The 23161-nt window shown below is 42.2% G+C and overlaps 2 protein-coding genes across 3 annotated transcripts; both read right to left on the bottom strand.

The window, feature by feature from the left end:
* On the bottom strand, nucleotides 2344-6488 carry LOC110434697 (uncharacterized protein DDB_G0284459). 2 transcript variants are annotated; one of them, XM_021459369.1, is made up of 9 exons: nucleotides 6171-6488; nucleotides 5425-5523; nucleotides 4981-5351; nucleotides 4085-4145; nucleotides 3926-3979; nucleotides 3195-3263; nucleotides 2978-3043; nucleotides 2817-2885; nucleotides 2344-2686 (listed from the first exon to the last, which is right to left on the bottom strand). In XM_021459369.1, exons 1-9 carry the CDS (start codon nucleotides 6279-6281, stop codon nucleotides 2597-2599), a joined length of 990 nt encoding a protein of 329 aa, XP_021315044.1. In that variant the 5' UTR covers nucleotides 6282-6488; the 3' UTR covers nucleotides 2344-2596. The 2 variants fall into 2 exon arrangements, with proteins under 2 accessions (XP_021315044.1, XP_021315045.1); XM_021459370.1 differs by having other exon boundaries at nucleotides 4987-5351; nucleotides 6171-6417.
* Nucleotides 9580-12896, bottom strand: LOC8082940 (ADP,ATP carrier protein 1, chloroplastic). The gene is made up of 5 exons (XM_021459903.1): nucleotides 12056-12896; nucleotides 11470-11736; nucleotides 11241-11384; nucleotides 10806-11153; nucleotides 9580-10326 (listed from the first exon to the last, which is right to left on the bottom strand). Exons 1-5 carry the CDS (start codon nucleotides 12800-12802, stop codon nucleotides 9895-9897), a joined length of 1938 nt encoding a protein of 645 aa, XP_021315578.1. The 5' UTR covers nucleotides 12803-12896; the 3' UTR covers nucleotides 9580-9894.

Genomic DNA, 23161 nt, shown 5'->3' with positions numbered 1-23161 from the left:
ATTATTCTCTTTCCTTAGGTGGCGGGCACGTCGCTCACTTGATTCGCGGGAAATTCGGCCGTTAGAATCTATTAGCAGTTTCCTACTGCTTTCGTATTGGCGAGTGCAGCGTAAATAGTTTGACCGTTTGAAAGTTTGAACGGGCTCCGCTGTGCGCGGCTTGACCGGGCCCGAACAGTTCGCTGTCGCTGATCTGATGAGGTCTCTCGTGTCCTGGACGACCGGGCGTACTTGCCGTGCATTCGTTCATTGCTTCCTTCACCGGTCGGGACGAACAGTTGTCTTGCACACCAAAAATAAATAAAAATCGTCGCCTTTCCCAATTGCCGTCACGTCCAGGATAAGTGGGTAGAGTAACCAACGTTAGCCACCCGTGTTAATCAGAGCGTGTTTGGTTGAAGGTGCTAAAGTTTAGCAGGTATTATAATATTTTTATTTTATTTAGCAATTAATATTCAATCATGAACTAATTAGGTTCGAAAGATAGTCTCGTAAATTATTTTATATTTTTAATTTTGTAGATAGTTCGTATTTAATACTTGATGTATATGTCTAAATATTTGATGTGATAGGTGTTAAAAAATCAGTACAAGGCCTTAATTAATAGTTATCCTTCCCTCGCGGGTCAATTAAGTCAAGACAGCACAGACCACGCCACAACAGTGAGTGGCGCAATGCGTCAGGAGGGGGTTCTGAGTGAGAAGCGGTCAAGATGGGCCTGCGCCGTTGGCCGTTGACGTCGACGGCGACGGCGCCCGTAGAAAAACCAAACAATTTGGCAGTCGGCAGCTACAAGTCAGAGATGGCCTGCTCTGCTCTGTTTCTAGTAGACTTTGGAGTCTCCTCTCGACCTCTCCTCTGGCATTGTTTAGTTTACCCTAGAACCTAAAAACTTCTTAAAATTTCTCGTTATATCAAATCTTGTTATACATATATAGAATATAATATATAGATAAAAAAATAACTAATTATACAATTTATCTGTAATTTGTGAGATGAATTTTTAAGTCTAGTTAATCCATGATTGAATAATGATGGACAAACAAAAACGAAAGTGCTACAATATCTAAAAACTTTTCGCCTTCTCAACTAAACAAGGCCTCTCTCTCTTTCTCTTTCTCCCTGAGGTCTCAGCAGTTGGATACAGCTCAGAGCAGCTTGGAAAGATATTTAAATTAATAAACTTATTTAGAGATATAAATATTACATATTTTTTATACATTGAGTTAAATTTATGCTATGTATATTAGACGACAATAAGTACTTAGAGTCAGAGATACTAGAGCGGAAGGGGGTCCTCGTGCGGATGCTGATGACCGTGACGTGGCCGTATTTGACGGCCCGAGGCCGGTGACCCAACTCGCTCGGCCGGTGAGCCCCGCGTGACGGTGGCCTTGCTGAGTTGCGGCGGCTGGCCGGGATACAAGTGGCCTAGCGGCGAGCGCTTAGTCGATGAAAACGGAATATCTCGAATCGAACCGAACCACTTTCTATATTTGATCCGATCGAATTCGTATTTTTTTATCCGACTTTATCGTTTTCGCTTTCGTATTTTAGATGTTTCGTATTTCAAATATAAAAGTAGAAAACGGTTTTGACATTTTTCGACCGTTTTCTACTTTTCTACTTTTAATATGAAATATTTCGAATTCAAAATTTGGTTTAAACCGAATTTAGTCAACTGTAGAGTCACACAGCCCAATTACAAACTACTCACCATGCATCTGCGTTCTTTCTACTAGTGGCTAGTTGTGTTCATGTTAGCTATTAATTGTTTATTCTAGACTTGTATTTATGTGTGGCCTATTGTATTAAACACCTAAGACTAAGAAGCATGCACTTTTTAATTATTATATGCACTTGAACTTGATCCTATATATACTTTTAGTCATGCACTTGGTACTATATATCGGTTTTCGTATTGAGTTTTCGTATATCGACCGTGTTCGACATAAATCCGATCGAATTGGTTCGTTTTTGCAATTCTTGATATTTCGTAAGTTCGTGTTCGTTTTCGTGTCCGACTTTACCGTTTTCGTTTTTGTATTTCAAATGTAAAAGTAGAAAATAATTTAGGAGTTTTTCGACGTTTCCGACCGTTTTCATCCTTAGTCACAGTACCTTACCTTAAGCCTTTTTAGCAAAACGAAACCCGTTTTCATCCTTAGTCGCAGTACCTTACCTTAAGCCTTTTTAGCAAAACGAAACTTACTTCCAGCAAAACAAAAGGTTGTGTACTCTTTTGACTGCAATTTGCTGCTACTCTCGTCAGGCTCGGCAACAAACTTTAGGCAACTATTACCAGATGACGGTGTCAAGCTCAGGCATCAACACAGGCAAATATGAACACAACCTTGCTCAACAGAACAGCTGACATATCACGGTCACATCACACCGTATAGCAATAGTCAGGACGGCTAATAAATTCAACTTGGAAAGAAATAGAAAAATGTGCAGCCACTCATTTTCTGGCCCCTTACATAACATTTTCTGTTTCTAGTTACAGTACAGTTCTCATTACATGGCAAATCCAAACTACAAGTCTAACAAATTAGTAGCCTCACAACCCATGACAGCTGGCAGCCCTTTTGGGTGTTCAGACCACCCCATTCTCATACATTGAGCCATCTCTGGTAGTAGCATCTTCGGCTATGTCAAGCTCGACCATGGCAGCATCAACAAGAGACTAGTAGAATCAAAACAGAAAGAGTCAGCACACCTTCCTCAACTTGCCAACACAAGCAAACCTAAACAACAGGATAATTGTTGACCACGGAACTCAAGAGTTATGAAAGAAACAAATGATGAGAAAATACCTGCAGCCTCTGTTCAGCCGTTTTGACCCTATCGTTGTAGTCTTGAAGTTGAAGAAAATGTTTGTACAGCTGCATACATAATGTTTTCATCAGAAAAGCCATTGCAGGACTACCAATTGCATCTTGGATAAATAAGCAGCCAACAAGTGAAGAGCACATACGTCTGTAACAGCTAATTGTCGTTCTGAAGAGACTTTCCGCGCGGCATCCAGTTCATCCTCTAATTTCTGCAGTTTGACACGAAAAATGTTTTTTTTTATGACTTATCATCAGAACTCAACCCAAATGAGATCTAAGAGATGGCCAAACAGTGGCTATCTCATATATGAATGGGGCAAATGATGACAGCAGAATCCTTTGAAAATCATGACAGAGCACCTGAGCTTTCTTCTGCAAATCTGCAATGTGCTGTTCTTTTCCAGATATTTTATCCTTAATCTGGTTAACCTGCAAAGTTCATAATATAAAATGCAAGAAACAGTTAAATCATGAACAGAAGTACTCATGCCTATTATCTAAATTCTAAAAAGTAGCTGAGTATACTATCAGTCTATCATGGTTCATGGATCGTGCGTCCTGTGTACTATATAACTTCAGCTGAAAAGATAATACTATATATTGTAATCCAATAGACAACTAATTGTGAAGCTTTTCAAAGTAAACAAGGCCTGTGCATTCAGTGATCAATGCATGACTGTCATCTGAGGTATCCAAGCATGTCAGTGTACAAAATAAAACTGAGCTAAATATGAAAATTTCTGTACAAGTCAAGCAAAAGATAAATCCTAAATGGGACTACAAATTCAATAGGCATTTATCCTTTTATGTACCTCGCAAATGCAATTGAGTTCATGATCCAATTCTGCAGGTCACCAATATCCATAAATCTACATCCATTAAGCCTGGAGAACTTTGCTTACTTTCACATTTGCATTTAACATGTTTTCATCTTTATATTCCGAAAGCACTATAGGCAAGTTAATTTAAATGGAGTCTGGCAAAGAAATAAATCCATCATGATTTTAGACCAACTCTGAGATAGTGTGAGCTGATTTTATGGTTTCCAGATCAAACTAATACAGAACAAGGTCTTTAAGGAAATGGCATGCCTCATTTTCAAGGTCCTCACGCATCTGAATAGTTTTATCCAACTGGTGCTTTCCCTGATATACAAAAAAGAGAGAAATGAAAATTTTACGAAAACAAAAAAGAGTTGATATAAAGAGTCAGGAATGTAAATGCCTAGGTTTTTTTGAAGATGCACTTACATCATTTTGAAGATCATCACTGGAACTCGATAAATCTCTGCTATCACGACCTTTCGGGCGGCTGCATAGAGAACATTAGGAAAGTAAATGCCTTGTTTTTTTCTAAGGATTATAGTTGATCCATGAATCCATGAAATATTTCCCGTAGTGGTACAACCTTTCTTTATAAATAGACAGTAGTCAGTACATTAAAATCTGGACTTAACACAAAACAAAACAATGGTGTAAATTTCACAGTAAGGGTAACCAAACATGGTCTCCAATAATGTACCCAGTTCCTTATAAAAAAAAATAATGTACCCAGTATAGTTTATGCGTGCAAGGTCACTAGTCAGCATAAAATAATTTTTACACATTAGGGCAAACAAACCATCAAACCTGCTCATCATTCTAATTGTTCAGCTAGTATTCACTATATTAACTTTAAAAATAATTGAGTGGATAGAGAGAGTAATGCAGGGAAACATATAAATATCACAAAAAATTGCTGTTCAAACTTCTCTAAGGTGAATATGGCCCTTTTCTTATATATCTACTCCCTCCGTTCCAAATTGTAAGATGTTTTGGCTTTTCTAGATACATTGCTTTTACTATGCACTTAGATGTACATGTCTTACGATTTGGAATGGAGGGAGTATAATACAACATGTCTATAATCAAATTTCCCTAGTACGTTCCAAGATCTTGAAATGCCACTCCCAAGTTAAGGACTAAGAGATGCTCTAGAAAACTAATTTCAAATGGCCCAAGAACATCAATTAAGCACTCCACAAATACCTAAAATATACATATCAATATATCAAACACAAGTCGTTTTCATTCAAATATTAAAAATAGCTACCATGGTTAGCAATATCAACATAACTCCACTATGAAAAACAAAATCAACATGTCACCTGAACCTTTTTCTTGTTCCATGCTCCCTATCTTTGTCATTATCTGAATCCATATTATGCATTTCAGCTGCACGATCATGTTCTCTAGGACGTCTCTCGTCTACTTCATGATCTCGATCCATGGGATAGTCAATTTCTCGATTAAAGCCACCATGCTCATAATCTCTTTCTCTATCATGCTCACGGGATCTATCACTATCCCTGTCATGGTAGGGATCCCTTTCACGATCATAGCTCCGTTCCCTATCCCTTCTGTCCCAGTATGGATCTCTACCATACCTTCTTGGATCTCGTCTGAAACCATCTCGACCAAAATCTCGGGGACCTCTTGTACGCACTTCATTTACTCGAACAATACGATTGCCTAATTTCTGTAAAAAGACGTGTTAAACACAAGATAAAGAAAAGGTGCCAAGTTCACAAAAAAAAAAGCACACTGCATACCTTGCCATCCATGCCTGCAATTGCTTGCTCAGCAGCTCTGGGGTGAGTGAAAGTAACAAAACCATAACACTTGCCTTTGACAGAATGATCATTAATCACCTAGAATGCACAGATTAATCAGGAAACAAATCTCTCAGACTCAAAACAGTGGGTTACAGCACTAGGAAGCATTGACTGCTATATGTTCCACATATCACATTTGCAAATGATGATGCCGTCATCTTCACACTCCTCTCAGTTGAAGAAAAGTAAGATGTTCGAGACATATAAACCATAATGCCCTCGGCATCCAAAAGAAAACCAAACATCTACCATGCAAATACAGCAACCAGATGAGCTAAAAATCTGAGCTCAACTCAGAACAATTCTACCTGCCAATTCATCTTGGCTTTAAAATAGTTTAGCCATCAGAAACTGGCCATGGGCGGACACCACCTCCCATCTTTCGTTCGTGTTCTCATGTTGTTTGTTGTTTTTTAAAGACAAACACTCCCGAGATCCTCACTAAGATCCTAAAAAAGGAGAAGAACCTTTTGCCCAAGAAAAACTTCACCAAAAAAAAAACCCACGTAATAAAATCAACCCGCTTTTCCGCCATATTTCAAAAAAAAAAAGAATCACCGGCCGCAGCACAGCCTCACTGAATCGAATCAAACCAGCAGCGCCCGTCAAACTTTCTCCAGAGCAAACGCGGGAGCTGACTAAACGGAGAGTAGAGGGGGGGGGGGGGGGGGGGGGGCGCAGACCTTGACGGAGACGATGGTGCCGTAGTACCCGAAGGCGTCGCGAAGCATCTCCTCGTTGGCCTCGTAGGGAAGGCCGCCGACGTAGACCGAATTCACCTCGTCCACCGCCATCTCTCTACTCTGGCGGCCGCCGGCGACGGGGCGACGGGGCGGTGGGCGCTAGGGTTTTGGGTTTTCCCCGCTCGCTCGCTCGCTCGCTCACGCCGCGACGACGACGACCGGCCCGGGTGGGTGTGGGGGAGAGGGAAAGACGGGAAGGCGAGCTGTCGGATCTGATCTGGAAAAAATCACGGGTCGGCGTGTCCCCTCGCTATCTGCGGCCAGCCGATCTCCGCCGTCCGTTTCGCTTACGAGGCGATGGCGTAGTGTGGATGGGCCGAGTCCCCCGCTGTGCAGACTGCAGAAGGTCGAGCAACCTGTTCTCAGTCTTGGCCCACTTAAGGATATGGCCCAATTGGAACATTTGCCTGTGGGCTTTCCGCACAACTGGTGAAGATTTTAATGGAAGGAAAAAGTCCATTTTATTTTACCTCCTGAATAATCTTCAAAATCTTCCTATCTGAACTTCAAAAATGGGTAAACTACCTCCTTCAACTTTTGAGACCATTCATTTTGCCTCCATGACCTAATTATAGGTGGTTTTCAAAGGTTTTGTCTTTTAAAACTATTTAATGAGCAAAAACCTATAAAATTCTATAACACATTATCCAATGAGCATGAAAAATTTACTACATTTCGATCATATAATAGCTATCCCATTATAAAAAAAGTTATCCGATAAAACTAGATTTTGCATTTATGATTTTTCCTCATTAAATAGTTTTAAATAGTTAAAAGTGTGTAAAAATATAAATTAGTATGAAATTTTTACTATAGTTAAAGCATACGATAATTAGACCACCATAAAAATTGATCACGGAAACTGCAGCTATAGAATAATTATAGAAAAGCATAGATCTAAAGCTATAACAAAAACTTTATACTAAATCATACCATTTCATATGTTCACTATGTATATCTACTCATGTGGAGTCCAACAAAACTAGATTTTTTTATAATTTTTTTTGTGATTTATTATAATTTTTCAAATATTCCATCAAAATAAATAAAAAAATAAAAAGACAAAACCACCTTTGAAAAACACTTATAATCGGGGGTTTTAAAAGTTGAGGGAGTTGGTTTACTTGGTTTTCGAGTTTACGAAGAAAAACTAAACTTCAAGGATAGTTTAGGGAGGTAAAGTGGACTTTTTCCATGAAACGCGAGTCTAATTTGCCTCTTTCAAAAAACCAAATTTGTATGTAAAAAAACAAATTTGTAGATAGCTCCTTCCAAAAAAGTCATAGATATCTACAACTCTTGAACCTGTCTAAATACCTCTCTCATTGATTTTGAAAGCGCTTTTTGCTGATGTCGCGTCACATCAGATGTCCTACATCGCGTCAAATCTTAATGTAGAGCATGATTTTTTGGAAAACTATGAAACTAGTTTCATGTTTTTCTTAGTCTAAACGAATTTTGTTGAATTTTATAATATTGAATCATATTTAGTATTTTTAAATACATATTTATTCTAGAAAATACCTTTTTAAAAGAAAAAATATTTATATAATTTTTATAAAGTCTAATTGACCTCCGTTAACTATTTTGAAAATCTGATTTAGCTCCCTCATTGCTAACATGGTGCCACATAGGACGATTGATGTGGCTACACATCACTCAAAATCACTCAAAGAGGCAAATCGAACAATTTGAATTAGGGGAGTCTAAAAATCAAGTTTCCGATTGGGGGAGGCGAATTTAGACTCATGCAATAGAACTTTTTCCTTTTTATTGATGATGGTTATATGGTACGTATATACAATGCAGGATAGCTTGCCTACTCTTCATGGATGGATCATGGATGGACAGTTCATTCACAGGCCTGGGCTCCTCTCCATGGATGGTACAGAATTTTGAGACGAAACAACAGCGAGATGGGGGTGGGGCAGAGAGTACATTGATTTTTACTCCCTGATTGTATCCAGGGGCGAAGCTGTGTTGTAAGCAGGGGGTGTAAATGCACCCCTCAAAAATTGCAAAACAGTAGATTTAATCAAAATTTTACCATATATGCATCCCCTAAAACGCATGTATATGCACCCACAAGCTAAGTGTAACCCTCTCTAATTTGCTCTAGCTTCACCACTGATTGTATCCATGATTGGTGCCTACTGTCAACTGTGGGTTGAATGCTTAACACTCCTGCAGATTTAGAAGGATACAGTGACCAGCTCAGACCTTGTTGCAATCATGTCAGTAAAGTGAGATCACTGCTGTATCGGTAGTTCGGTACCAGGGAGCTAGTCGGCCAGCCACTATCATGTCCCATGCATTATGCTTCTTTCAAGAACGAAAGGGGATATCGGCTCAGGACTATACACCTTATGGCGGCCCCTATGTGTTTGCGTCCCCGAGGGCACCCTCTCTTTCAGGAGGGTTTGCGACGTCTCAAGCCCTGGCAAAGGATTCGGCACATATCAAGGCCTTGTTTAGTTACCAAAATATTTTGTAAAATTTTTCATATTCTTCATCACATCGAATCTTACGGTACATATATAGAGCACTAAATATAGATAAAAGAACTAACTAATTACATAATTTACCTATAATTTGCGAGACGAATTTTTTAAGCTTAGTTAAGCCATGATTGAACAATATTTGTCAAATACAAACGAAAGTGCTATTATTTCTATTTTGCAAAAAAAAAAATTGGAAGTAAACAAGGCCCAAGTTCGGGTAAGGTTCTTTGTGTAGCAGTTATGCCTGTGCACGCCCATTGCGCTCTCTCTCCAGCGATCACACAAAAATATTCCCAGTTCCACTCTTTTTTTCGACACCTAGTTCCACTCTCTAGCGATCACACAAACACATCCCGTTAGTATGAGCATTCTGCATCACTGATTGAGGCCTTGTTTAGTTCTCACCGAAATCTAAAAAGTTTTTAAGATTCTCCGTCACATCAAATTTTGCATGGGCTGTGTACATCCTCAGATGTAGAGACCGAATTTTATATCCATTATCAAAAAAAAAACAAAAAAATCAAATCTTGCGGTACATGCATAAAGCACTAAATATAGACGAAAATAAAAACTAATTACACAGTTTGTCTGTAAATCGCAAAACAATTTTTTTAACCCTAGTTAGTCTATAATTAGAAAATATTTGTAACGAAAAAACAAAAGTGCTACAGTAGCGAAATCCAAAAAAAAAACACATCTAAACGAGTCCTGAACCAAGACAACGTCCGCCTTTTATGCTCACCTAAGGCTGTGGGCCTGCGGTAAAGGGTATTTGTCCTGGGAAAGCCCATGAACCTTAAGTGTAATGAAAGGAACCTGACTACATCACTGTTTAGTAGGAATATGAATAAATTGAAAATACATGGTACCCATAAATATCAAAACCAGGCAAAATAATTTTTCACAACAAAGGACTAGCTATTGAAGATTATCATGAAGCAGACTTCCCAAAATTTTTAATAACAGAAACAGTTTATACCTATGGAATGAAACAAACAGCTACAGATACTCACGGTGAAGTAAAAAATATGCTACAACAACAGAAGAACAGGCCTTCTTATTTCTCAAATCATTCCTGCCTTCTTCAGCAGCTCCAGATAAAAGGCCCAAGAAACTTTTGGTTCCTCCAAAGGCTTGTACTAACTAAATTTCTTGGGGAAAACTTATTGAGACTGTTGGCCTGATTTCTCCGTGGTTGTACTCTCAGGTTCTTGGCCTGATTTCTCCGTGGTTGTACTCTCAGGTTCTCGAGACTGTTTGGTAGCTGCACCATTTGCAGATGGCTCACTAGCTAGAGTTTCTTGGAGAGAACCATTTCCAGTCCCGACTACTTTGGCAGTTGTTTCGACTTCGACGGCCTGTGCTTTCAGCATCTTTTCTTTCTCGAGATCTTGCTTTGCCAGGGTTGAAAACTGTGAGTCGAGGGACCTTACAGCACCCAGCCATGCAAGAACAATCACCAGAAGTATTCCACCAAGGTAGGGTGTCGAATTCGCAAGAGATCCAAATGACAGGATCATGAACTGCTGGATCAAAGCACCTCCAGATTTCCCCAAGGGGTTGCAGACAACGTCAATAGCTGCTTTACCTTTAACCTGTTATCATGACCACAAAGAGTTGAGAACAAAAGCAACAAATGAATATGAAGGTTTCATAAAACTCAACAATAGATTTTTTTTGGTGGGGGGATATAATTGCCATCATCAATAAAAGCGTAAAATCTTATTATGTATGTTTACATGACTTTTAGTAGATGATTATGAACCTTTCACTTCACCTAAGTCACTTATCACAGTGTTTTAGAGATACAGGTACAACTAGAGTCAAGGACAAATCAGCACAACATATTTCACATCAAAGAAATTAATGTGGCTTCATTATAAATAGGAATCTCGTGTTCTACAAGTTATGATGTATGCTGATCACACCTACTCCTCTCATAAGGTTAAGTAATATTACAACTTAAATTATTATTATGCTCATTGGATCAATCATACCAATACAAGTGTCATTTAAGGCAAGATATGCATTTGATATGAATCTATACAAGGATCGGTATTTTTTGGAGACTCACCTTCATATCCTCATCCAAAGGAATGTATGCCATCTCTTTGCAAGGATCAAACAGACTGTACTTTGCACTCTTACTGAAAATGTTCTGCATTGCTCCAACATAGACTGCCGCAAGCAAAGGTGTCATCCCAAACTTGGTCATAAGAGGAGTCAATGGCTCACCAAACAAAATCAGTGAGAAGAACCCAACTCCTGTGAGAAGTAACACTGCAGGTGTGATCGTAGCTGCAACTCCCCACCCGAACTTTCTGAGGATTACTCTCCCTAACAACATCATTGTAAAGGTAGCTATGCCGGTGGCAGTTGAGAAATCGCCCATGAATGAAGAATATTCATTTGGGCTTGGGAACTACAAGACACCAGCAGAAAATTAATTGGCAACTATACTGTATATGTGTTAATAACAGGCCAGATACATGCTTTGAGATTAACATACCTGTGCTTTCAATTTTGATTTCCATGTCACCTCCACAAGGTTAATGCTTATTCCATAAGCAACGACCAATGTGGCAAGATCCCTCACATACCGAGATGACAACAGAACCTTCATGCTCTCACCCATGCTGAGCTTTGGCTTGTCCTGAAAGTTTTTATGTTTACAGAATCGTTAAGGAGAGATCCATAAACACAAGCATAAGAATAGTAGAAATTCTGCCAGGTCCAACCTTCTTTTTCCGCTCGACCACGGGCATAGATGAGTTATCAATAACAAACTTGTTCACCCCCCAATAGATACCGGTGATGATAAGACCCAGTACAACCACTATGCTCATCATGGCCTTCAACGAAATTGCCCAACCATCCACTCCAGGACCCAAATTCTTCCTCATGTTTGAGAAATATTTCACCGTGCGCCCAGAGAAGATGAGGGCCACATTGGCACCAAGCCCAAACAGCGGGTAGAACTCTTTGGCCTCTTCAACTGTAGTAATCTGCAATGATCAAAAGCACCTGAATGAAGATATATAAATAAACAGCACATCGGACAACTATAAACTGCACTTGATCTTTGAAAGGAACTCCGCTAATTTCTGCGCATAAAGACAACCATACCTCACCAGCCATTCCAAAGTTTTTTTTTATAGAAAGGGGATATTCAGAGTCCACAACAGAGCCAGCATCAATTACAACTTGCAATTTTAAAATGTCTAACCATGAATCACTAGCAGTTCAGTAGAGAATTTCGCCATTATTAAATTATTCGCTGTGACGGAGAGGACACAGTAATAGAATTGGGTGAACCGTCGGTACCTGATTGGCAAACCCCCAGAAGAGGACGGATATGACGACGCTGCCCCAGAGCTCGGCCATGACGTAGAAGAGGCAGAAGCTCCAGACGCGGAGGATGGCAACGGGCCCGAGGAAGCTGGGGCCGAGCGAGGCGAGGAGTCGGTCGGCGAGCGCGGTGGGGTGGATGGCGTCGCGCATGGGGTAGAGCACGTAGGCGAAGGCCCCGAAGAAGGCGATGAAGGGGAAGATGACGGCGTAGAAGAGCGCCTCCTTGGAGAGCACGTCGGCGAGCTTGGTGTAGAGGAGCATGAAGCCGACGGCCATGGGCAGGTTGACCCAGGTCTTGAGGAACGGGATGATCTCGGCGCTGCTGCCCTTGGCGGTGACGACGAGCACGTCCTTGGTGTCCCGCAGGATGGTGTAGTTGAAGAGGATGCAGAAGAACATGAGCCCCAGCGGCACGATCTTCTTCAGCGTCTTCGTCTCCACGCCCAGGAACTTGGGCGACGCCGCGGAGGCGTCATCCCCGGGCGCTGCGGCGGCGGAGGCGGAGGCGGAGGCGCGGAGGGGCGGGAGGTAGGGGCGGAGCGGGAGCGCGGCGGGCAGGCGGAGCGGGGCGGGCCCCGGGAGGTGGCGCGGGAGGCTGAGGCGGAGCGGTGCCGGGGCGTGGGCGTGGCGGTGGCGGAGGAGGTGGTGGTGGTGGTGCCCGGCGGAGGCGGACGGGGAAGGGAGGCGGAGGCGGTGGCTTGCGACGAGGCCGGACTCCATGGTGGCGGAGGAGGAGGAGGCCAGAGGCGTGGAAATATCTCCGGGGTGGGGGTGGAGATAAGGTGAGGTCGGGCGCCCGGCAAGCAGGGGGTTTGGGAAGGGGAGGCCGCTGTTTTATACTCAGGATGGTGGTGGTGGTGGCGCAGGCGCAGAGATTAGAGGAGGCCGGTCGTTTGGTTACCGAGGGATTAACGGAGGGAGCCTTCGCTAATCGTGGACAGGGGAGAGTGATTGTGAGTGGAAGGTGAACGAACGAGCTGACGGGTGGGGTCGGGACAGACAGGTTACTACTGCCTGTCTACAGGGGAGGATATAGTTTTCCAAACGGGCGGCACGGCACTAGCACGGTACTGGCACGGCACTAACAGGCACGGCCCTATCAGGCACGCGTGCCAACCGTGCCGTGCCGAGTAGGGCTGCCGTGCCAAGCTCCAGGCACGGGCACTACACTAAGGGCGAGAATTAGTGTCGTGCCGTGCCCAAGGGCACGGCAGCCTGCCAGTGAACATTAGTGTAGTGTCGTGCCCAGACACTAACACTACAAAAACATACAAAAAAAACTCGTAAAAAATAGCAAATTCAATGAACTTCTCAGAATTTGAAAACAGAAAAACACACAGAGATCATAAAGACACAAACATAACAAAAGAAGGGGGCTGTGCAATGGCTGCCTCATTAAAAACCTATCTAGGTAAAACTCACCCTTGTGAGAAACCCTAGACAGGGAAAAAGAGTGCAGCCAGCCCCAGATTAATTGTTCATTACATCAACCAAGGTCCAAAGCATCCACATCCAGAGTTTTAAGATTACAGAACCATTACATAAATGAAATGACTAATCAAGATAAAGCTCTTCAAAGGCAGCCTCCAGTTCCTTGTCCTCCACCATATGTTGTAGCCTTGATTCAGCAGCTTCCCAATCCTTGATACATGCCAGTGCCTCCACAGTCTCAGGATTCAACCTTCGCCGCCGTTCTTCAAGGATCCTGCCACTTGTGCTGAAAGTAGATTCTGAAGAGATTGTAGAAACAAGCACACTAAAAATGTCTTTAGCTAGGGTAGAAAGAACAGGATAAGTTAGTTTATGCTGATGCCACCAATGCAAGAGGTTGAAGTCATCATCATACTGACTGACAGTGTCACAATCCAGATAGGATGTGAGTTCAGATCCAGTAGATGAAGAAGCAGTTGCTGCATGAAGCAAGGTAGTAGCAGGAATACTCCTGGACATATCAAGATTAGGAGGAAGTACATCATCATCATCATCATATATGTAAGCCAACAGCATTGAAACCTTTAATTTTAGCCAACTTATTACCATAATCAGCACCAGTAAGCAAATGTAACTTCCTAAGCACAGCATTGAAACCTTTAATTTTAGCTCTAGGATCCAAGATAAATGCAATGCAATACAGATGAGGTATGGTTCTCCAGTATTTATTGTACTTATCAATCATAGGTTGCACAACACATCTAATATGTTCATCATTTTGATACTTATGCAGGTGTAAAGCAATCTTAACAATATGATGAACCATAAGTGGAGCAGTAGGATAGTACACACCAGACAAAGCAACTGTTGAGTCATAAAACAGTTCAAGGAATGCCAATATTTTAGTTGCCATAGCCCAATGATCATGAGTCAAAAGAAAGGGAGCATTTCTAGCTCTAGGATAATTAGACTCAATAAAAGTATGGAAAATTTCCTTGTGAGGCATCAAATGTTTCATCATCAGATATGTAGAGTTCCACCTGACATCCATGTCCAATCCAAAAGTCCTAGGTCTAACAGAAGAAGCCATGCAGTAACTTTTGTATGCAGCAATTCTTTGGTTAGAAGCATTAAGCCATGATATTGCAGTTCTAAAAGCATCAAGCATAGGAGTAACAAGAACAAGAGCCTCCTTCACTATCAGATTTATGATATGACAAGCACAGCGTTGATGCAAAAACAAATCAGCACCCAAGTACTCCTTAAGTATAGGTTTTAGTGCATCAATGGCTTTAGTGTTAGCAGAAGCATTGTCTAAAGTTACAGAAAAAACTTTGTTTTGTATGCCATAATCATTAAGCACAACATTAATACGATCAGCAATGTTCTCAGCATTATGTGACACATCAATAAGCCTTAAACCAAGCACCCTTTTTTCAAGTTGCCAATCAACATTAATATAATGAGCAACAACAGACAAGTAATCTTGTTTAGCATTTCCAGACCAGATATCAGAAGTAATAGCAACAGAAGAAATAGCACTACTCTTCATAGTTTCTATCAGAGCATCACGCTTACCATTGAAATACTTAAGTAAATCTCTACCAGTAGTTTGCTTAGAAACAGCTTTAAATCTAGGGTTATGTGCAATGCGTATGTATTCTTCCCATGCCTCAGTTTCCCCAAGTCTAAGAGGAAGGTCTAGTCTAGCAAGCAAACGAACAAGCTGAACACGAGCTACCTCAGAAGAATACTCCCAGTTACGAGCAACACCATCTTTAGTGAAAGTAATGTGGGACTGAGTAAGGCGAGACTTCTCCTTTTTCTTCTCACAAACGTCCATATGACGCAGGAGGTGGCCAGTCCCAAATCTAGAATACCCAGTGTATTCTTTACGACAATGAAGACAACGAGCGCCATACCTGACCTCCTTACCATCTACCTTCTTGAAGAGCTTCTCAAAATCCTCCCAGCATTTTGAGGTAGAAGGGCGTTTACCCCTAATGCTGGAGGCATCAGCAGCACCGGCGTTGCCGTCAGCAGCACCGGCGTTGCCGTTAGCAGCACCGTCAGCAGCATGGACCTCGATTGGGGCCACATCGTCGTCGACGGGATGTGGGTGGGCAGCAGAACCCTCGAAGAGCTCCTCGGCAGCACGAGGGCCCAAGAGCTCCTCGTCATCCCCAAAGAGATCGTCCTCATCGTCTCCAGTCATCTCGACGATCTCATCCTCTTCTGTCATCTTGTCCGTCTTTGGTCCCTCAACGCCAAACCCTAATGAACATCAAAACAAAAGAGAGAATTAAAACCGTTGCTTGACGAGATCTAAACCCTAACGAACATCCAAACCCTAACGAGATCTAGGGTTACGACTCACCTTGCTTGACGGAGCACCAGAGACAACGGCGAGGACGTCGTTGCCAAGATCCGACACCCTGGTACCTCAACGCATCAAAGCGGAGCACCGAACCTGCCGGAGTCCGGCAACGGCGGCGTCGACGACGGAGACGAGAGAGAGAGAGAGAGAGGATAAGAGGAGATGGACGAGGTTACGTTCACATTGACTTGGAGCAAGGAAGAAGGGGGGTGGGGGATGTAGATCCGTGTGTCAATCAGCCGCCGTGGCCCTCTGCTTCTCACCGGACGAAGGGAAGAAGAAGGTGGATTTAGGGTTTTAGCCGGGGAGGAGACGCTGCATCGAGAGCGAGTGGAAGAGGAGAGGGCGAGAGGTCGACCGAGGGGGGGAATGATTTAGGGTTTCAGTTGGAGAGGGACGGCCGCGCGCGCGGCTTATATAGTGCCGACCCCATGCCGACCGTTTAAGTGGGCCGTGCCCGGGCCGTGTCACCGTGCTGCCATCGCGGCCCAAGCACGGGCACGGTGCCGGGCCGTGCTTGGCACGGGCACGAGGCAGGCCGTGCCGGGCCGTTTTCGGATCGGGCTTTTTCGTGCCGTGCCCGTGCCAGCCCGCCAGATTTGGCCCGTTTGGAAATCTATAGGGGAGGATATTATTCTCTCCTGCTTTTTTTTGGTGCATTTAAAATTGGCTTGTAATGCAGCACAGACGCTATGCCAAACCTAAAAGTGGCGCATAATTCAGCTTGCACTTGTAGCCATCAGATCTCAAGTTCTCAACACTTATAGGCGTTTTCTTGTGGGTACGCATTCAAACATTCCCTTTTACTTTTCAAAAAACAAATCCCTTTTTACCAAAAGCTTAAAAATCGATACCTTTGGTCTTTCCTCCCTCCAATTTACATCACAAACTGTTTTAACTTTTCTAATATATAGTTTTAACTAGTTAAGTTTGGAAATGTGAAAACAATATAAATAGATTTGTCGTAAAAAGTACTTTTTATAGGAATATATGTATCACTTTCTAGTAAATATTTTTATAAAACTAAAAAGTCAAAATTATGCTTTGGAGACGGTGTGGCAGTCCAAAAAAAATTGAATTACTGGTATGGAGGGAATATATACTATGGCTAAATATAGAATAACTTATAATTTAAAATGAATAATTCTTAGTGAGGTCAACTTCAATTCAATGTTGCCCCGGAAGTTGCAAGTCGCAACACTTCATATGCTTTCAAAGAAGACCCATAAGTGACATTTGTTGCATGAGAAGAAATGAAGACATGGCATGAGGCCGTTGGGAAACCATTGATGAATGATGAGTCAAATTCCCTCAGAGTCGATAATAAGACTACAAGAAACCACTCACTTCATTTTAAATTATAAGGCGTGTTAACTTTTTGAAATACATTTATTTTGTTATGTATCTAAACACAATGTATATCTAAATATATAACAAAAGCTAAGCATCTAGAAAAACACAAAACGTCTTATAATTTTGAACCAAGAGATTAGTAGTTATAGCAAACATGATAGTGTCATCCTACTCCTACATCACATTTAGGCCTTGTTTAGTTCCCGAAAAATTTTATAAAATTTTTCAGATTCTTCGTCACATCAAATCTTTAGACGCATGCATAAAGTATTAAATATAGACGAAAATAAAAACTAATTGCGCAGTTTAGTCGGAATTGACGAGACGAATCTTTTGAGTCTAGTTAGTACATAATTGGATAATATTTGTCAAATACAAACAAAAGTGGTATTATTCCTATTTTGCAAAAATTTTTGGATCTAAACAAGGCCTTAACTGGAAACTACAAAACCTGTTCTATGAATGTACTATGAGCAGGGTTTTCAATTCCGGTCTCATTTTTTCAGCCACCCCACAAACTACAAAAAGTTCAAAAAAATAACAAAATTCTACCAAACTTTTTTAAAACCGCAGCAAAAGGTGTGGTTTTCTAAAGAAAATTTAGGTCTCAACAAAATATTACCATGATTTATCACTACTAATTTTTGAAGAATATGTAACATAAGCAATAGAAAAATAGAGTCTAGAGTTATGCATTTACAATAAAGTACATACATTAGTGTAATATGAATTTTTTTGTTTTTTTCTTCATGCCACACTTAAAATTACCAAATCCATGACATTTCATCAAAACTTTGAACCCTGATTGAGAGTACCCTTAGGCCCTAGAGATTAAATATGGTCTTATACTCTTATATGGGCCTGTTTGATTAGATACTTGGCGTTGTTTATCAATCGAACAGATAAAGGTCCTAGACGTCCAAAACCGGACACCTAGAACGCCTGCCTAGCTAAGCAAGTTTTTACAACCACCAACTAAAAACTTTACTCTTTCTTTCCTAAAATAAGTGTACATCTTTTGTTTGAAGGAGTCAAATATTTTTTATAGTTTAACTACATCTATAAATAAAATAATAAATATTATCTAAAAAAATAAAATAATAAATATGATCAATTTTTGTGTTCCTAATATGCTTATTTTTAAAATACATCTTATTATTAATATAATGAAAGTTATACACATCTTAATAATGGTAATAATCCATTTTACTGCTTCACGCCTTCTCTTGATATAATAACCGTTCATTTTTATAATTAGTCAGACCTTGTAAAGTTTAGCTCATTTGAGATGTGTGGTTATTTTCGAGATTGAGGGAGTAGAGAAAAATACTCTACTGTAACTTCAACTCTTAAAATCCGTATCAGTTAAACTTTTTAACTTTAACTAACTTTATTAAAAAAATATTAATATCTATAATATAAAATAAATATCTTATAAAAATATATCCTATAATAAATCTAATAGTATTAATTTGATTCTCTAAATTTTAGCATTTTTTTCTCTACAAGAAGCTGAAGCTTTCAAAGATAAACAGGCGGAGCTCTCCATGCGGCACAGTGGAGCAGCTGCCCCACCTATCGCTAGCACGGAGGACGCTCACCCTCTTCTTGTTAGGCCTTGTTTAGTTTCTAAAAATTTTCAAAATTTCTCGTCACTTCGAATCTTTAAACACATACATGAAATATTAAATATAGATAAAAAATAACTAATTGCACAGTTTGTCAGTAATTTGCGAGACGAATCTTTTGAGCATAGTTAGTCTATAATTAGACAATAATTATCAAATACAAATGAAAGTGCTACAGTAACTAAAGCCAATTTTTTTCCCCAACTAAACAAGGCCTTACTCCCATATGGCATCTCCTTAGTAGAGTAGTGTGCAGCGATGGCGAGCCCTGCGGCGCGGCGTGACAAGCGTCTAGATGAGAAGAAGGTCGAATGACGCTTGAGTGAGTCAGCAAGCCCAATATCAGGGTTAGGGTACCACTGTCGAGCCACCCCTAGCTACAACGTGTTTTCTTGCCACCTACTGGTTATCTAAGACTGCGCCGTCTGATATCCGCAACCTCCTCACACACTGCTGCAATTGCTGCCAGCCTGTTCGCTTGAACTTATCAGTCAAATCTGCCAGGCATCAGCAGTGTTTTTCTCTCGCAACAAATCAGCCAAAAATACTTTGTCATGTCTTATTAGTCAAACGAACAAAACAAAAAGCCTCACAAGATGGCTCTCCTTGTTAATAGCCTAACTGCAGCAGCGCACAGCACTATACAGCGGAGTGCATATGCCCAATGGTCCACGTGCAGGTGTAGAGTATAGATGTTGGATGCGAGCAGCTTGCTATTTAAGATTGTCATGCGTACTGTTTCTTTACAACAAAAAAGGGGAGAAAATTGATTATTTTGTCTTCTAATAATTTTTATAACCATCCCAGATAACAATCTTTGAATTTTTTTTTAAAAAAACTTATGTTTTAGTTATGTGTCTACAATTCGCCCCACCTAAAATTTTGGTCGAGCTCCGCCAGGATAAGGGGTAATATATACAGGCGCTGGCATTAGGGCTGTGTGTCGACGAAAGCTGGTCGGCAGTCTACCTTGGGGTATGTCCACGGTAGTAGTTTATCGGTAGACGGTGCGCAAACTACGAACTCGATGGTGACGCAAGACACAGGCAAGCTTTTTATCCAGGTTCGGCCGCCGAGTTGGCGTAATACCTACGTCCTGCGTCTGGTTGTATTGATTTGTGTTGAGAGAATCATGTGTATGACCTATCCTCTAGGGGGACCCCTGCCCCTCCTTATATATCTTGAAGGGACAGAGTTACAAGCAAAATATCCTATTTGGTACAATATCTTGTAGCCTTGCGGTGCACGCCGACCAGTCGTGCGCCGCACGTCTTCATCCTGTGGGCCGAGCCATTCTGACGGTGCGGCCCATGTAGACCCATGAGGGTATAGAGGTTTATACCCCCACAGCTAGTCCCCGAGCACCATGTATTGTGATGTAACACGCCGTCTTGAGCTTCTTCGATCAGTGAGGCTTGACATCTTCAATAAGCAGGAAAGTCGCCCAAACAGTTGCAACGGTATTTTGACCAACTCAAAAGACAGTTGATCAACATTGACATCGAAGAAGCAGGTTGTTCGAAGAATGCATGGTGCTCTAAATTTAAAAAGATTTCTTTCCTGGTGAAGTGTGCCCACTTTACTTTTCTGAAAAGTATAGTCTTTCAAAAAGCAAGCATATTCACCGCAAGGTGAAGTGTGCCCACTTAGTCCCCGAGCCTGGTAGTAGGTGACGTAGGCACGTGGTGCCAGGGTCAAAAGAAAAGTCCTTAAAGAAATTCTAAAACTGAGATGCATCGCCAGATGCATCGTACCGATGTAGTCCCCGAGCTTGCTGGAAGGCGAAGTATGAGCCTTGTAGCAAGGTCTAAAAAATTGAATTTACCAGTCCGTCTGCAATTGAATAGACTAATCGACCAGTCCCCGAGCATATAACGCTCGGTGGTCGGTACAGTCTGGTGGGCTGGTCGACCAGTCCCCGAGCGTATAGTGCTCGGTGGTCGGTTGAAAGGTCCAAATGGCTAGAGGGGGGGTGAATAGCCTATTTAAAATTTCTACAAACTTCAACTAGACAAGTTGATTAGTAAAACAAAAGGCGACGCTATTCTAGCACTAGCACAACTAAGCTAAGCAAGCCACTTACACAAGTCTAGCAAGAAAGCTAAACACAAGTTACAACAAGAAAGCACAACTACAAACTTGCTACACTCCTAAACAAGAAGACTAAACTAAACTAGCTAAACAACTAGCAAGATAAACAAGTAAGTAAAGGAGTGGAGAGTGATTGTTATACCAACGTTGTAGAGTAGAGATATATCCAACCAATCACTCACAATCACAAGAAAGACCTCGGCAAGAGATGACACAAGATTTTTTACCGAGGTTCACTTGCTTCCCGGCAAGCTACTCCTCGTTGTGGCGATACACCCACTTGATGGATCACGAGCTAATTGGCAATCCAAAGCCAAACCCTCAGCGGGTGCCGCACATCCACTCACAAGATGCGGATCCTCCAAGCCACGAGCAATCCACTAGAGTAGCCAATTGCGATCTCCCGCGGGGAAGGCTCAAGAACCCCTCACAAATCACTTGGTGAGGCTCGAAACAATCTTCAATCACGAGCTCAACACCACCGCTGCTCCAAGCCGTCTAGGGCGTCGGGAAACACCCAAGAGTAACAAGAAATCCGCAGCAAACTCAAGAATCAAGTGCCACTAAATGCAACTCTCAAAGCAATGCACTTGAATCTCACTCAATCTCACTAGGATTAGCAATCAAGCAAGGAGATGAGTGGAGGGAGTGTTCTCTAGCTCAAAGTATGCCTCAAGTATTCAAAAGTGCAAGAGTGAACTTCCCAAAGCCGGCCACCTTCTATTTATAAGCCCCTCAAAGAAACTAGCCGTTGACTGTTTTCACTAGGCTGAAAACGGGGGCACCGGACGCTACTAAGTGATCACCGGACGCTCGACCCCCAGCGTCCGGTGCTCAGGGGTAGGCCACGTGTCCTACTTGAATCCCGCGCGTCAGTTTCTAACGGCTACCTGCAACACACCGGACGCTCTGCAAGTCCACACCGGACGGTCCGGTGCTCACCGGACTCGTGCGCAGAGAGGGTGTCAAACTCGCGACCTCACCGGACGCTGGGCACCGGACGGTCCGGTGCTCACCGGACTCGTGCGCAGAGAGGGTTGCAAAAACTCCTCACACCGGACGCTAACCACCGGACGCTCTCAGAGTGCGTCCGGTGCTCAACCCTAGCAGGGTCAAGCACACCGGACGGTGAGGCCAGCGTCCGGTGCCTCCGCACTCAGCGTCCAGTGAGTGTTTCTCAGTGAGAAAACACTCCCGCGACTTCTCAAAATTTCCCACCGGCGCAATAGAAAATATACTCTTATTTTTCTCAAAAGCGCCGAATCCCGCCGAGCTTGGAACCCACACCCCTCTCAACCTTAGGAACTCCACCTCCTTGGAAAATGTGCCAACACCAACAAGTGTCCACCACCAAAGTGCAAGTGTGTTAGCTTTTCACAAACATTTTCACCAAAGGAGTTAAGTTAGCACTTTACTAGATCCTAATGCATATGCTCAAGATATGGACCTAGTAGCACTTGATTCGAGAGATGACTGTGATTTCCTCTCTTGATAGTCGGCTATCTATCCTAAACCCGGTCAATCACTTCTCTACTCATCTTAGACCGGTAAAAGTAAAACCCTATGTTTATACCTTTGCCTTGATCACTTTGCTCCTCGTCTATCACCATGACCTTCACTTTATGCTTCATCCCTTTGTGATCATGTGGCCACCTTTCCATGCCACCATGCACCTTCATCACATGTGTTGCTATGCCTAACTCAAATTACTTGAACACAAGGCATTAGTAACTTGGTGTCATTAATTACCAAAACCAAAATTGGGCTTTCATCGGTACAGTCCCAAAACTCTCAAATTGGTGAGCTGGCCGAACAGTCCCCGAGCGTATAGTGCTCGGTGGTCGGCACAGTCCCCGACCACGGCGTAGGTACCAGTGGACAAGTCCCCGAGCGTGGTTGGGAACGTAAACGTGCTCGGTGGTCGGCACAGTCGTCGAGCACAACATAGAGAGTAGTCGACAAGTCCCCGAGCGTGGTTGGGAACGTAAACGTGCTCGGTGGTCGGAGCAGTCCCCGGGCACAGCGTAGGGAATAGTCGACGAGTCTCCGAGCGTAGCTTGTCGACTGAGCCAAACTCCTGAAAAATAAATATAAAGAATTGGTAGTACATGATGTATAAATAACCTTTAGATAAAAAATCAGTACTAAGATAAGTTTTAGATTTTTTGTTATAAAATTAGCACGAGTGGTTAATTCGTC

Source organism: Sorghum bicolor, chromosome 4 (genome assembly GCF_000003195.3).
Source record: "Sorghum bicolor cultivar BTx623 chromosome 4, Sorghum_bicolor_NCBIv3, whole genome shotgun sequence".
NCBI lineage: Eukaryota > Viridiplantae > Streptophyta > Magnoliopsida > Poales > Poaceae > Sorghum > Sorghum bicolor.
The sequence above is the reverse complement of the archived record's forward strand: the minus strand, read 5'-3'. Positions and strand labels throughout refer to the sequence as shown.

Excerpts from the sequence above, each read along its gene's own strand:
- LOC110434697 (XM_021459369.1), bottom strand. The coding sequence starts at position 6,281 with ATGGCGGTGGACGAGGTGAATTCGGTCTACGTCGGCGGCCTTCCCTAC. Across the intron at positions 3,980-4,084 it reads GTGATGATCTTCAAAATGAT|GGAAAGCACCAGTTGGATAA; the intron begins GTAAGTGCATCT and ends TTTGTATATCAG. Across the intron at positions 2,687-2,816 it reads CGGCTGAACAGAGGCTGCAG|TCTCTTGTTGATGCTGCCAT; the intron begins GTATTTTCTCAT and ends TGATTCTACTAG.
- LOC8082940 (XM_021459903.1), bottom strand. The coding sequence starts at position 12,802 with ATGGAGTCCGGCCTCGTCGCAAGCCACCGCCTCCGCCTCCCTTCCCCG. Across the intron at positions 11,385-11,469 it reads TGGTCGAGCGGAAAAAGAAG|GACAAGCCAAAGCTCAGCAT; the intron begins GTTGGACCTGGC and ends AAAAACTTTCAG. Across the intron at positions 10,327-10,805 it reads CTTTGGATGAGGATATGAAG|GTTAAAGGTAAAGCAGCTAT; the intron begins GTGAGTCTCCAA and ends TCATGATAACAG.